Source organism: Amphibalanus amphitrite, unplaced genomic scaffold, assembly GCF_019059575.1.
Source record: "Amphibalanus amphitrite isolate SeventyFive unplaced genomic scaffold, NRLGWU_Aamphi_draft 000027F_arrow, whole genome shotgun sequence".
NCBI classification, from domain to species: domain Eukaryota; kingdom Metazoa; phylum Arthropoda; class Thecostraca; order Balanomorpha; family Balanidae; genus Amphibalanus; species Amphibalanus amphitrite.
The window spans coordinates 977486-992159 of NW_024881523.1; the positions used below are offsets into that span (position 1 = coordinate 977486).

Genomic DNA, 14674 nt, shown 5'->3' on the forward strand with positions numbered 1-14674 from the left:
CTCCGACTCAGTACATCTCCCATGCAATCAATTAAATACGGGTGGAAGAAAAATTGGATTGGTACACGTAGCTTCTGTATTTGCATAACAACTAACAATTAAGGCTATTTTCTCAACAGCACATGCAATCAGCGAACAGGGTATATAAGCACGTGGCGAAATGTTATGACTATACGGCCGCGTTACTCTTTGCCATGACCGGCTCACCGCGTCCCCGCGCAAACGCACCTCGGAGAGAACTGGCAGAACAAAGGACTAGAAAGCATTGGAAAGGACATTGGAAACGCAGTCGCCGAGAATCGGAGTTCACTGAACCATCGTAAGCTGACACCCGTCTCGGCTGCATTGGGGGGTGGGGGTGGGGGGGGGGGAAGAGACGTTGTTGGGACTTGGGAGTCGCAGTCCACTGCACTGGCTTCAAAACAATGGCCGTCACCTGATGACCGGTCCTCATGTTCTGGGGATGCAGTAGACGTGGGGGGGGGGGGGGGGAGGAGCAGACAGGAAGTTTATTGCGTACTGTGGGATACTGGGGATATTCGGCTTTTTTCATTCACTTGATGGCCCATGACGTACTATTGGTCTCAAGATAAGGGCCGAGGCGACCTGTAGTTTTGATGCGGTGAATACCCTTACCCTCGCCATAACTCGGGCCGAGTGCACCTCTCCTACCAGCCAGCGCCACCCCCACTCGAGTTGTGGCGAGGTTGAGGGTATTCACCGCATCAAAACTACAGGTCGCCTGGGCCCTTATCTTGAGACCAATAGTACCATATGTTTTACTGCCTTTTACTGTCAAACCGAACTACATAGGTCAGTTATTTTTTTCCTCTTCAAAAAATAAAAAGGAGCCGGAGTCGCCCCCTTTTTTGGCGGCTCCGGCTCCGGCTCCGGCTCCGGGCTATATTGTTTCACGGCTCCGGCTCCGGCTCCGGCTCCGGGCAAAATATGCCGGCTCCGGCGGCTCCGGCTCCGACTCCGGCTCCGGCTCCGCATCCCTGCCATGCTGTATATATTGTCGTCTTTATACAGGGAGAGGTCGTGCATTGGTCGGTCCGTCATGGCACGCCGGCGGGTCGGGGAAATGTGTCACGCCAGGGCAGAGCCGTGCTCTATGCCGGCTCTGGATTCGGGTCTTGAACGACGTCGGTCGGCACGGCCGGGCTGCCGGTGCCGCTGCTGGATTGAGCGACGCAATTTATTTATGTGTGTACTCCCGCTATTGTCTCTACTCACTTTTCACTTCGCCACACTGTCAGGGCGGCCACCCTGTCATTCCCAGACATGTTATCTTTTCTGTCGAACTGCTAATCTAAGTAAAACAAACCTCAATCCTGTTGCTTCAGCATTTTACTTCAACGAATCTGCATAATGACATTAGTGACGCCGATGCTGGTCAGAGCCATGCCCAAAAACTTGGGCCAATGACTGTGGGGGTCTCCATATTCTGTCCTTGCACCCTGCCAGCTCCTGCTGTCCTTCATAAATTTTCACATCAGTTACGCAGCAGCATATTTGGGCTGCGATGCACCTTCCAAATGCAATGTACGTTGTCAACAGCAGTGCAAAGAACTGTTATTGCTCCGAGTTTGCAGCTTGACTAATAAACAAAGCGATATGGTACGTTAAGTAGGCAGCTGTTTTCTATAAACGGGATGTTTCGAGTGAATAAACCAGAAGCGTTGAGTCTTTCCTTAGCTCTGTTTGGCTTATTTTTTTAACAAACGACACAGAACACCACAGCAGAGGCACCGATGCTGCACTGAAACTTTCCGCTCCGACAATATGGGCTAGTGCACCCCGATCATGTGAAAGAAGACCACCCATTCATTCCCTCCCACCGTCCGGCCGGCCGCCCGGTAGATGTCGTGGCGCGCGGTGTCAATAAGGCGCTTCCGCCCCCGCGCGGCGGCGAATTCTCGCCCTTATTGACACCGGCCGGTCGCCGGGCGTAACAAGGTCCTCTTCAAGCCGTTTGGGGAGCATGAAGCAGTTGATATTTTTCGGAAAAAAGGGCATCGTTGGACTCAGAAAAGAATACCTCACCACACGAGCCATGAGCCCGTATACTTTTCCAAAATTCGGTTTTTTTGAACAACCCTAATATCCATGTGCCAGAGTTGGGGTGCTGCTGCACGTGCGCACGTGCAGGGGTCGTTTCCAGATCTCGAGAACGGCTGGACCGATGGCGCTCAAATTTGGTACATGGTTAGGGACCAGTTAGTAGGGTGCCGTGCACAAGTCAGTTGGGACCCATTTTGCACGTGCGCACGTGCAGGGTGCCGCTTCCAGATCTCGAGAACGGCTGGGCCGATTGTGCTCAAATTTGGCACATCGCTAGAGACCGGTTAGTAGGGTGCCGTGCACAAGTCAGTTGGAGGTACCCCCTCGAAATTTCGCACGTGCAAGGCTCACCCTCTCGCTCGCTCCGTTAGTCGCCCCAAAAGGCGCTATACTGGTTGTATGTATGTTTTGGGAGTATCTGCATGTGTGTCTACGTAGTCGTATGTGATTAGCGGTCACTGGCTCCAAACATGCTGTATGTATCCGGCGTGGTGCAGCTGTACTGTTCGCTGACCGCTGCCCTGTGCCTGTGTCCCCAGGACGTGCTGAGCTGGGTGAAGGGCCGGCCCGAGGTCGAGGTGGTGCGGTACTGTCCACTGACCGCTGCCCTGTGTCTACCTCCCCAGGACGTGCTGAGCTGGGTGAAGGGCCGTGTGGTATTGTGCAGTGTTCGGCTGACTCAGCTGTCCTGTGTCTGCCTCCCCAGGACGTGCTGAGCTGGGTGAAGGGCCGGCCCGAGGTCGAGGTGGTGGACCTGGTGCTGCGACTGCGCCGGAAGCTGGCCGAGGCCGGCGCCGACCGGCTGCCTGTGCACGCCACCACCCTCTCCAAGCTGCGGCTGCACCTGCACGACGTGCTGCGCAGCCTGCCCGAGGACGTGCGCGCCGTCCTGAAGCCGCCCAGCTGACCGCGCCGGGCCGGGGGCCGCGGACGACTCGTCACCCAGGTGAGCCGCCCGTGCGCACAGGAGCCCGCTGACAGAGGTCCGGGCGTGTGACATCACCCACAGCGAGAGCCCGCGCTCTCCGTGAGCTGCAGAGGCTGCTGTTTAGGGGCCAACACTGCCGTGCCGCTCTTAAACATCAGAATTTGATTTCCCAAGTTCTTGCAATGATGCACATCTCCTTTTATTTTTACCCAGTAAATGCTTTTGGAAAGAAAGACTACGTAATAATCCAAAATCTTCGCCAATTAAAGCTTGTTGCGCAGATCTTCAAGTATTTTTCTTCAAGTGAGTCTGATGGAATCTCAGCTCACTGTGCAATGTTAGGAGAAAAAACATCACCGAAGTTTATGGTTGGTAGGTAGAAGCTAATGCTGAAAACCTTTTAATGTCTTCATTTTGTATAGACTTACCGACATCCATGAGCTAACTTAGTCGGTATGCGGCATCCTTGTTGCTGTTGGCTCCGTCCGGCCTACAGCGCAGCCAGACGAAGGCGACCCTCAGAGCCGCCACCGTGTCGACGCTGTGTGCGTCCCCGGTCGCCGGGTGTATTGTGTCCAATGAAAACGACAGGCCATTAGGGCGAGACACCTCAGTCCACAGCAGGACATGCGCTGCGGTGATCACAGGGCGGCAGTCTCGCCGCGGGCGCTGTGCTGAGCTCTCTCGCGGCGGACATGAGACAGGAAAAGAGCCGGGCGGGCCAAGCAAAGGAGTGAAGGCGACTTGCACTTCAACGCCGCATTAAGTACGTTAATATAGGGGGATTTCTCCCTCTGCTTGCCGCCGATAACATAGACGACATCGACGGCATATCCACTCTTCATATACAGGGTGTCCCAAAAGTTCTTTCTCACATGAAATTTTTGAACAAAACAGGGTGAATTGCACTTGTAGATGTTTATTACCGTCCGATATGCTCTCCCTTCATGGCCAGACACTTCGCTTCACGCTGCGGCATGCCAGCCTCGAGGTTCTGCAGCGTAGCGATCATAGCCCAGGGTGATTTGAGAAGGGCTGTGAGCTCCTTGACATGCTCGAACATAGAGTCGTCACTCCAGATGACCTGACTGAAGTCCTTCGCCGTCCAGTTTTTGATCTTCAGGCAGAATTCGACCCTCTTTTCTTGCTGTTTTATGATGTTTTCGGCTGTTGAGCCCTCTGGTAAGCTGTGAGGCCAAGCAAGTGAGTGCTTCATGTGCCTCTGCACAGTACTCTTCGTACACAGTACTCAATACGCAGTACTCAACATTGACCATTTCATGCCCAGACCCGAGCCGGGGTTAACGGCCTTATATAGTCGGCCCGCCGACCGGTCACCGCGCATGCGCATCCGCTGGCCGCGGCCAGACGCAGCCGGCCCCAGCGAGCCTCGCGACTCCACCGACTGCCGATCGCACAGCCCAAAACACGTGCAACTCAACATGCGCAACAATACTCCCTCGAAAGAAAGAAAACTCACGTCCCGAAAGAGACGCACACATGCATACACAAATGAAATGAACATAACGAAAAAAAAAAACTACTCGTCACATTGCCCAGCTCACTGTTCAGAGTTCAGTGTTGCTTGCTGTTCACAGCCAGCCACCCTGGGAACAGAGTCGCCTGCGCCACTTTGTGGTACCCCTCTCTCGATAGATGCACTCCGTCTGTCTCAAACCAGTCACGGCACTCCTCGACGATGACGTGGCGCCGGCGGAGCTTTTTCGTGAGGGCCTTGCCCTGCGAGTGAAACTCCACTCCACCCGCCACCTATAAAAGGGATCTCTTCACCGTGACGCCGTTTTTTGATTACCTTTGGAAGGGATATGCTGAATGTCTGAGACACAGTCGCTGCAGAGAAAAGAAGATGCCTATACCTGGCATCTGTCCTAGCACTGTTCGTACTGTTCACACCGGCCCGCACTGCTGGCGACAAGATTGCGAACAGTTTGCGAACAGTCGCGAACATGTTTTTTTTTTTACCAGCAACCACGCATCGCTTATGAATAATATCAAAACCAGTCGTGGCGAATGCATTATTTTTTCCGCCTGTGTCATATCATTGCCGATAATGAAGATCACATGCCGGCAATATGGTACCCATAAAATTCGCGATGGCATTCTTCATTCTAACACTCTCAACGTTCTAATATCTGGCAGTAATACGCATGTCCTGTGGCATGCATAACGCTGAGAAACGGCTTCGTCCGGCCGGTTTCGTGTTCGGAGAACCGGTTGGCGACACGCTGTGCCCACGGCCAGTACTTGCAAACGATGTCGCTTGCGAAGTACTGTACGTTCGGGAAGCGCATCTGGTGCATGAAGTGGCTGTACGCGTACAGCTCCCCACAAAACATGTTCAGTGTTCACGCCGCCCAGGATCACGCTGTGGCGGCAGGTAGCCACTATCAGCCCGGTCTCGTTCTGGGACTTCTTTGAAGGAACGCGCCCCGCATCGTTGTGGCCGGCAGCCCATGAAGAGATGCCGCAACGATTGCTTGTCTTGGTGATATTCTTGGTATTGTCGAAGTGTGCGTCCACGGCTACTGTCCTCAATGAATGGCCCCCGATGATATGCAGAGGAGACATCACCGCTCCCTGAAGACCGGTAACGGTTTAATGTTGCGTTACCGTCCAGGTGGACCAGTGGCGGCTCCGGTCCACACGCCGCGCACACCATGCGGTCGGAGCTTGTCATCCTCTCCAGTTCGAACCGGAGACACGCCCACTCCGTTGTAGGCCTTCTGTAGCCGCTCGAAGGCGACGGCTCCCGGGCAGCCAAAGCGTTTCCCGAGTTCCTGGAGCGCCGCGACGAACGCAGTGAGCGAGGTTCCTGGAGAATTGCTCCTTAATTCCTGCCACATGATGAACACGGCTTCATGGATGACGGTATAGAGCCGGACAGGGGATGCTCAGTAAAAGCCGCATCGCACCGGGTCGACGTGCTCGACTTCTTGGTCATTCTCGCACAACGGGCATGACCAGATCGGAAGGTGTAGTTTACCGGTGTATTATCCGCACGTGCACGCTGCACCAACCCTCCAGTCCAACTGACTCACCGAATCTAGTCTAGTACCCCTCCCCGGGCCCGCCGCGGGCTGGCGGCGGCGGCCGGAGCCGGTCCGACCTTTAGCCGGCCGGGTCAAGTAACCGGGGCGGCCGCGCCCGGGCCGCCGGGAGACAGAGTCGGGTGCCCGCCGGCGAGCCGTCGGCAAGGGCGCGGGGCACATAAGTCGGCTACACACTACACCCCGCCCTGATCCTCCGGATCATTCATCGCTCCCGCTGCTGCCGATCGCGTCGATCGGCAGCACGTGGCCGAAGAAGGTTATCGGCCGCCGAGCGCGCCGACTTCGGCGCACCACTACCTCGCCACTGTCATTCTCGGAGCATTCACTACCCGCGTCGGCCCCCTCCACTGGGCCCCCCGGCGCGCCATCGCCCTCGCGACCAAACGTCATGACGATCGGGGACCCGGCACGGTCCTCCGCTTCCGATGGGCCCCTACTGCCATGATCGGGGGTCCGAGGGCCGCAGCGCGCACTCGTCCACGTCGCACACACGAGTCTCCAACAGCACAATTCCAGCCGAGAACGCCAGCAGCAGCGCACAGACACGGGCACGGCCGGCCATTGTACTCTCACGTCTCCCGCTCCACCGATCACGACTATAAACTAACTAACGGGTGTACATCCTAATAGGTATCTTTAATCCTACTTCCCGAATCCTATCCTGATATCTATGTACTTGGACAAACCTTCGGAGAATCGAGAATTTACAGAAAGCCTTCTACTGATTTCGGAACACCTTAACATTACAATGAAAGAAAATCACTCACCTTTCTGGAACCTCTCCGGGCCAGCTCCTCAGCCTCCGACCAGTGCGCAGATGAGTCAGTGTGCGCAGGCTACCGTCTTTCTCTGCTGCCGCCCATGTTTCTCCCTTGTCCCGATCGTCCCGATTTACCCTCGTGTTCTCCCTCTCTTTCCGTCCCTTCATTTCGTACTGATAACTTTCTACCCTTTCCCGAAATTTCCCTCAAGACTCTTTATGAAAATAACACATTGATATATTTGTGAAACGAAGCAAAGCGAGCAAGCGTTAACAATAAAGCAGTAAAGAAATGGTACGCCTCTCCGCCAGCGACGATAAGTCAATAGTGAACATTTTCCTTTACACTGATATCATACTTTGGTCTGGTAATGGTTACCTAACAGTTAATCATTCGAAGTTTTCCCAACCAACAAAGCTTAACGGATCATATCTTATTACACGTTCCGAAAACTGAGCCAGATTCACTCACTGGAAACAAAATATTACGCTGTATGTGCCAGTTTTCCTCGAACCCACGAAGGTCCTGATTCCTAACGAAAAGTTCTGCCTTTTCCATAGCTTCTTCCATAGATTAAATCATTTCCCAAGTTACAACACATTTTCCGAATGATAACCAATCAGGTAAAATCCACACACAATATTCCTAAATAAGCTTTGGTAACCTGCGTCCAGCCTGTACGGTACTGAAATTTAACTGTATTCGTTACGTTGTTAATTTATAATATAAAGTTCTTAAAACCCAGTTTAACTTACCCCACCCAGCCGCCATGGGATAATTTCAGGGGACTTACATGATGGGATCGGGCGTGTGTCACTCGGCCGGAGTCCTCCGGGGATCTGTCCGTCAGCCTCCGGCGGCGAGCGCTCCTCTGCCGCTCTGATGCGTCATTGCCAAATCTTCTCTGATTGCTCCGCTTTCCAGGGTACCGTCTGGGATGCAATTTATGTCTTGAAATTTTGCTGGTTTCTTGTAGATCTCTTGAATATTAGCTAAGATATGACGTCCAGTGTTTGATGTAACCTTTTACTTGAGTGCTTTCCACGTCCCCTTCCATTGCTGATGGATTTTGCGACTTCGGTCCTGTGCAGTCCCCTTGTGACCATTTGGGGCTCTTCGGGGAGGGGTTGGTGACGTACCCTCGCAGCTCCGCCCCTGGGTCGTTGGAGACAGTCCCTCGACTCGGATGAGACTGCTGACTCTGCGGCGACGGCGGCCGGTGCTCGGTCCCGACGGTGCTGACTCAGCTGTGGATGAGTCGCAGAGAGGGCAGGCATGTGGCGATGACAGCGGACTGTGGTCATTGCGCCACAGCAGCTCATTCGGGGCTGTGATGTGCCTCTGTCGCTCATCGTGCGGGGTCGTTGAAGACGGTCACCTGTTCGAGATGAGAATGCTGACGCTGCGGCGGCGGCGGCCGACCGGCTCTCTGTCCCGACGGCGCTGACACTGATGGGGATGAGGTGCGGGGATGGAAGGCATGTGACCAGTGCGCCACGGTATGATGACTGCTGCTGCTGAGTATGGGGAGGGGAGTATGGCGGGCGGCTGGGTCCCGATCTGAAAAATGGTAAGACGTCCCAAGATGTAGCCTTGCTACATCATCCTCCCCACACACTGACCGGCGGTCGTAAAACACTACGGCCGGTCATGCCCCCGGTCCGCCGGCTCTACACACCGTCGGTGAAAGACCAACCCGATCTTCTCACATACTCATACTCATTAACCCCCGCCCCACCCTCTACTTCAACCCCCCCCCCACGCACGCACATCATCCCTTCCCCACTACCTCTACCTCACACACTCCGTCAACATCATCATCATCATCCGGCGGGCGGCGCCACTTCGCCATCCTCCCCTCGGGGCAGGATGACCAGTGGCCGTTCTCCCGCTCTACCTACGCCGATCAGTCTCTCTCTCCCAGGTCAACAGAGGCCAGCCCTCCGACGGGTGCTGAACCGTCCGGCGGAGGGATAGACTGTGTGGCCCTGGCCGGGAGGGTCAAGGACCCGCCCGGGTCCCAAGCCGCGCGGTGATTGACTCCCCCCTCCCCTCGCGTCAGCCCACGAGGAGTGGGGACTGGCGATCACGCGGCGCGGATGGGCGCGCTAGCGCACCAAGGCGCTGGTCTCCATTAACGAAATGGTAATGGTTATGAATCACTGGGGCGGCGTTGGTCGGCCTGCGCCGTACGGTGCGTCTCTTCATGCGATTCTGCGTCACACAGGGCGACCGGCCGCGAGCGATGTAGGGGTTTTACGCATCGGAACCTGCAACTTTTTATTGGTTCCCCCCATGTACAGAAATTACGTTATACAAAGTTAATCTACAATGCCCGCCTGCCACCCGGGTGTATTACACTAAGCGGCCCGTATGATTGTTCGTTCACGTTCACCGTGTATCAGCCCGGCATCTGCTTTTTACTCAACTAAAAGATTTTGCTCACATTCCATTTGCGATATATTTTAGATCCGTGGGTCAGGACATTCAATGCTCACCTGCTAGCTTACGATCACGTACACTACTCACGATACACTCACTGACGCACACCTACGTTCATACCACGCGCCGCGCCGACGAGTATAATTTAGATGGGACTATCCTGGGTATAACGGGAGTACCCACCGCTATTTGCGGCGGGTCGGAAGCCAAATAAAATCCAGGACGTATGTCGGGGACTTTCGCAGCGACTGGGCGCTGCGGCATTAATTTAGGGGGGATGGAAAAGATCGCTTACCGAAAGGTGTTGCCCCGACGACACCGCACTGGCAAATGCCACGAGAGGCGGGCCCGCGAGTCCCAGGTGCCGGCCAGCCGCAGCCTTTCACCCGGCGGGCACGCCTTTCCCGCCGGGGGCTATCATACGGCGGACTGGCCTTACACGCACTCTGGTACTCCGGCCCCCCGCTCCTCTCCGACTTACGCGTCGCGCTAGATATTGCCCTTACAATGTGAGTTTATTTTCGAGATCATGCCACGGCTCGGATCGCCGATTCGTCTTCCTCTGAGCGAGCTACACGTCTTTTGAACTAATTTCGCCCTTATCGGTTGGTTTCCATGTCTACTATCTCAGGCTTCAGTCGAGGTATGCTTAGCCGCTTACAGACCATGCATGCAAATCACCGTCAAAGTCAACCTAGGTTACCGGAAATAGCCGTCATAGATATGCCGTTAGGCGGTCAATCATGTAAACGATAAAGACCCAACGGATGGAAGTGGAAGAGAAGCGGCTCTGCCGCAGATAGCAGACACATCTTAAGCGCCCATCGGGAGGTCGCGTTCCTCGAGGCACCAGCAAAGTACGTCTCTACACGATTGCATGCCCTGAGGCACATTCTCTTGGTAACTGAAGCGAAAGCGATGTCAGTCTTCTGCTCGAAATGCATTAGCCGATGTTCAGACTGCGTCAATTCTGGCTGCGCGCGGAGGGCCTCGTCCAGGGTTGCAGCCAGCTCCCGTTTTATGATGGCTTTGACGGCAGACCAGATTATTTCTATGGGGTTCATAGGGGCAGTGCATGGCGCCAACCGCAGCAGCTGTGCGACCTCTTCGAGAGCCGCGTGCACCGGCGCATTGTCACACACGACAACTAGCTCCTCGGGCTTGCGTCGGGAGTCGTCAAATTTTCGTACGCCTCCGCTGCCATAGTCCGTAGTTTCCCGGCCAAGTTTTGGACTGACTCGCCACGGTTCTGTTGGAAGCGCCGGCACTTTTCTGAAGCCAGGTTACGGATCGACCAATTCACTGTATCTTTCTTTCAGCTTTTGTCGGAGTTCTAACCAAGTGATGTGCGGCTTTTCCTTGAACATACGAGAGGCGTACGCGCCCGCGGAGCCGTTCAGAGTGATTGTAGCCAAGAGACACATGCGTTCTGAGTCGCACGGAATAGATACCTGCTCCATATCAGTATCCACTGAGTAAATTTTGCGAAGCCCTCCCTGGAGAACTGGAACGCTGTGCTGGTTCGTTCGGACCAACCGGTAGAAATATGAGTGGCCGAGGCGACGGCGACGAACCAGGTGTTTTATGTGTATCGCGTTGCAGGGTGGGGTGCCGCGTTGCACGACCCTTCCAAGCGCGCCGACCAGGCTCCCCGGTTTCCTTTGCGATTGCGTGTGCGCTTAATATGCCTCTGAATAGACGCGCGTCAGTCGCCGGGCAACCATCCTCGTGGTGTCGCCGCCAAGGAACCGCACTCCGCTGTACGTACCCCCGAGCCGTGCTCGATACGCCTCACCTGCCGTGCCGGCGTTAGTATGCCTGACCATAGAATCCTTGTAGCCGTTGGTACTCCCCACAGCTTCCCTGCCTTCTCGCTCGCTCTCCGCTCCACTCGCCGGCGGCCATGTCGGCGTTGGAGTGCCTGATCAGAGAATCCTCGTAGCCGTTGGTACTCCGCACGGATTCCCTAGCTCACTTCTCGCCCACTCTCCGCTCCACTCGCCGTCCGTCGCAGTCGACGACTGCCGTTCGCGCCTCTCCTGCCAGCGGCCCGCCCGTTCCAACACACCCCTTCGCACCACCCCTAGCCAGGGTCTGCCCCGCGTCTGTCGGCGGGGTGATTTATCTGTCTCCGACCCCTGTCTCCCTTTGCTCCGGTCACCTTCAGTGGCGCCTGGGCAGGGTCCTAACCTTCCAGAGCCGCGTCGCCGCTATGAGTTGATTGCCAGTATGCGGCGCCCTGAGGCGAGTCGAGACGGGACATATAAAGACGACGCGACGACGTCCACTGCCTACCATCTAGGTGGTGCCACTTAATCTAGCTGCACTTCAGACGACTGTGCCTGTATATTCTTCGCAAGTAGCGTATCAATGCATTTATCACAAATCTAATGCATTCACATAAACACATTTTGACACGCACGCTCACGCACCAGATTCTCATACGCCAACATTTTGATAGGTGCACAATCTGCACATTCGGTACGAAGTGAACGCTCGCAATTCAAGTCACAACAATTTTTAGCTGCCTTCAACAGTCGGCGGCCGTCCTGCGTCAAGGCATGTCGTATTCCGTCCTGTTTTTTTTTTCAACAGGTTGTTGGGTAAACACTTGCATAGATCCTACCCGCCCAGAAGTTAATTCACAAGCATGAAATAACTGAATACGAAGAAAAAAGACAAAGACATATGTGATAAAGCATTAGACACTTTTATTACATGCGATTGCAAAAATCAAAGCAATGATAGGTAATAGTTGATCTTACCTTTCAGCAATTTTAGCTCTTGCAGCTCGCTGATGACGTTTCGCCTAGTTTCAGTCTCGATCTGTTGCTGTAGGGCGTACATACGTCATTGCTGAGACGTTTGTGGCAAACGTGCGAAGGATGTCACCCGCGTATGGAGCAAATCTGGTTTCTGATCAGACCCTTGGTCCTAAAATCCGGGAGCCTAGGTCGTTGCCAGCTTTGAGAAGCCGTTCCAGTCCGGCACCAAGAGCAAACCGCTTTGTGATCCGAGTGACTGCTCCAACAGTCCTGCCTACCCACTTGCAGGAGGGCGCGTTGCGGGCGTTCTGGTCGGCCAGGTTTATCAGGTGCGCCGCGTCCCAGACGCATGGTACGCGTGCTGGAGACGCCGAACCGACGCTCATTGCCTCCAGCAGCTTCGCCGGCACGCTGTTATGGTGCACTTGTTCGTCCGCTGCGAAGGGCGAGAGCTGTTCAGTCCGGGTGGTGCCGAGTGAGGCAATCGTGCCGCGAAGCTGCTGGGTATGACCGTTGCCGTCACGCTCCTTCACCACAGGTGCTCCCACAACGAAACTTTGAATCATCCTACCAACGGGAGCCTCGGGCACCACCGTGGTGATGGCGGTGATGTCCATTGTTCTCTTGTTGACCGTTGCCTTGTCGGCTGATAATGCGACACTGGGTGCTGTTTGACTTGCTCAGCAAGGCGGATGAGTGCTTGATGGTGGAAGGTTTCATGAGTCTGAGCCATGAATACCTTCGAATGGTTGATGCTGCCCATGTTGACGCCGTTAATGTGTTGAAGGACGACAAGTTCTTCGAAAGTGGATTGAGAGAATGACCTGCTAAGGACATAGTAGGCTGTCCTCAGCACTCGAAGAGCAACACTGCCAGCCTCCTTCGTTCTTGCCGTTGTCTGCTCATCCTTCCGTCTTTGCCTCCTCGGCTCTGGCGTGTCGTTCGCTTGAAAAGTGACGTTGCTGTCTTTCAGTGACCTGAAGGTTACGCTGAGATTTTCGGCAAAGGCGAATGATGATTTCGAACAGCCGTAGGAGAAAGTGCCGACCGAACTTTGGACCTCCCCTTCACTCAGATCAGTTTGTTTCGCGCTTGCCAAACAGAAGAGGAAATCCCCATTGGGTGATGACAGCAGTTTTCCACCATAGGTTGCCTGCAGCTCTGCATTGCTTCGCGTGGCCCTTCTCATTCACCGTGGTGCCTTGTCGGTCTTGCTTGATGTTTTTTTTCTCCATAATTCTACTTTATGGGCTCTGTCAAGCAAATGCAGAAATGCGTTGTTATTGAATCTTTCACGCCACCTTACCGCTACACCGGACTGTTGTCCTGCATAAACAGCTTCTTTATCAGAGCTCATGGAAAAGCACATCGTACCGACACTCCGAGGCGAAAGATCTAGGACTGGTTTTGTCAGGACATCACATATGTGTTCTAGACAGCCAACAGCGTCTGACTCGTGCGTCACGCGTTCCGCTGCGTCAGCCTCCGAAGCCCTGTTTCTGATAACATCGACTGACAAGTTTGTTACCTTGGGAGCACCATCCACGTCAATAAACCTTATATTAACTACCTGCCTTGAGGTTCTTTCAGCCGTGACTTTGTCAGCACTGATGTGGAAGTGTCTCAGACGTCCTGTGGTCGGATTAACAGATTTAAAAAAAAAACTGCATTGTGACTTTCGAAGCACTTCATATATAACGTCTATTGCGGAGGCAGCAGCCTTACGACTTGTGTTCCAATCAATGTGTGAAAATGTTTCTTTTGTAGACATCATATTTGAGAACAACCTATTCATAAGCGATTCAAATGCAGCATAAGAATGCCCCAATAGCAGGTTATGATACACAGCCATCAGCATGTCCCTTGTCTGATTATCATCTAGCCGTTTATGTTTCTCGCACTGTAAACCAAATAGGCTTTGTATTTTGTCACGCTCTGCAGGCACCTGCATGCATGCCTTATGAACAGCCGTGTGGCTGCATGCCTATATAGTGATAATTTCAAGTCTATTCTTTTTTAGCGAAACGCCTTCCGTTGTCCAACGCAATTTATATGCAATAAATTAGCAATGCACGTTGAACAAAATCCTAATTCCTCTGAACCTGTACCCCGCGTGAGAAGCCATGGAAACTGTTTGGCAGTGTCAGCACTTCGTGCCTTTACTGCTCCTGGAGAATTTTTTTTCTTCTCAAGCTCAGTCATCTCTTTCCTGAGAGTAGCACGTGAAACAAATTCAGAGTCGTGACTATCGATTTTCCTAGATAGCATACGAATTTCACGCATTATGTCTCGTACGTAACGCCTGAGATTCAACCGAGACGTCACCCATGACACCTGGCTGCTGAGCACCGCCTTCACTTATACACTCAGCCTGCTGCAGCCCTACGGTCGATGTCGACGTGCTCTGCGTTGTGTCCCGTTCTTGTGTGGTATCTGTCACAGTTACGGGGGGGGGGCTCGTGCGGCCGGGATAATTATCACAAAGTTGATTGATTCGATCCGGAGATGGGTGCTCGTGGTATGATGAATGAACGGAGTCCCTCTCAGTTGTCATGGCGTCATTTCTCTCACTTGCCACAGTATGCATCAATGCACTAGGGGATCCTTGTCCCAACGGTGTTTCGGTATTATCAGTAATGTCAG

At 53.9% G+C, this 14674-nt stretch overlaps 1 protein-coding gene across 3 annotated transcripts in view; it reads left to right on the forward strand.

Annotated features, from left to right (window-relative positions):
* The window catches only part of LOC122364332 (protein DENND6B-like), an 86568-nt gene that overhangs the window by 23660 nt on the left and 48234 nt on the right, over positions 1–14674 (forward strand). For 2 of the 3 annotated variants that reach the window (XM_043334619.1, XM_043334610.1), the window contains exon 12: positions 2771–3010. In XM_043334619.1, coding sequence (XP_043190554.1) covers positions 2771–2971 — 201 coding nt within the window. In that variant the 3' untranslated portion in view covers positions 2972–3010. Of the gene's footprint in view, positions 1–2770; positions 5091–14674 lie in introns of those variants that run through there. The other variant, XM_043334629.1, reaches the window with a different exon arrangement.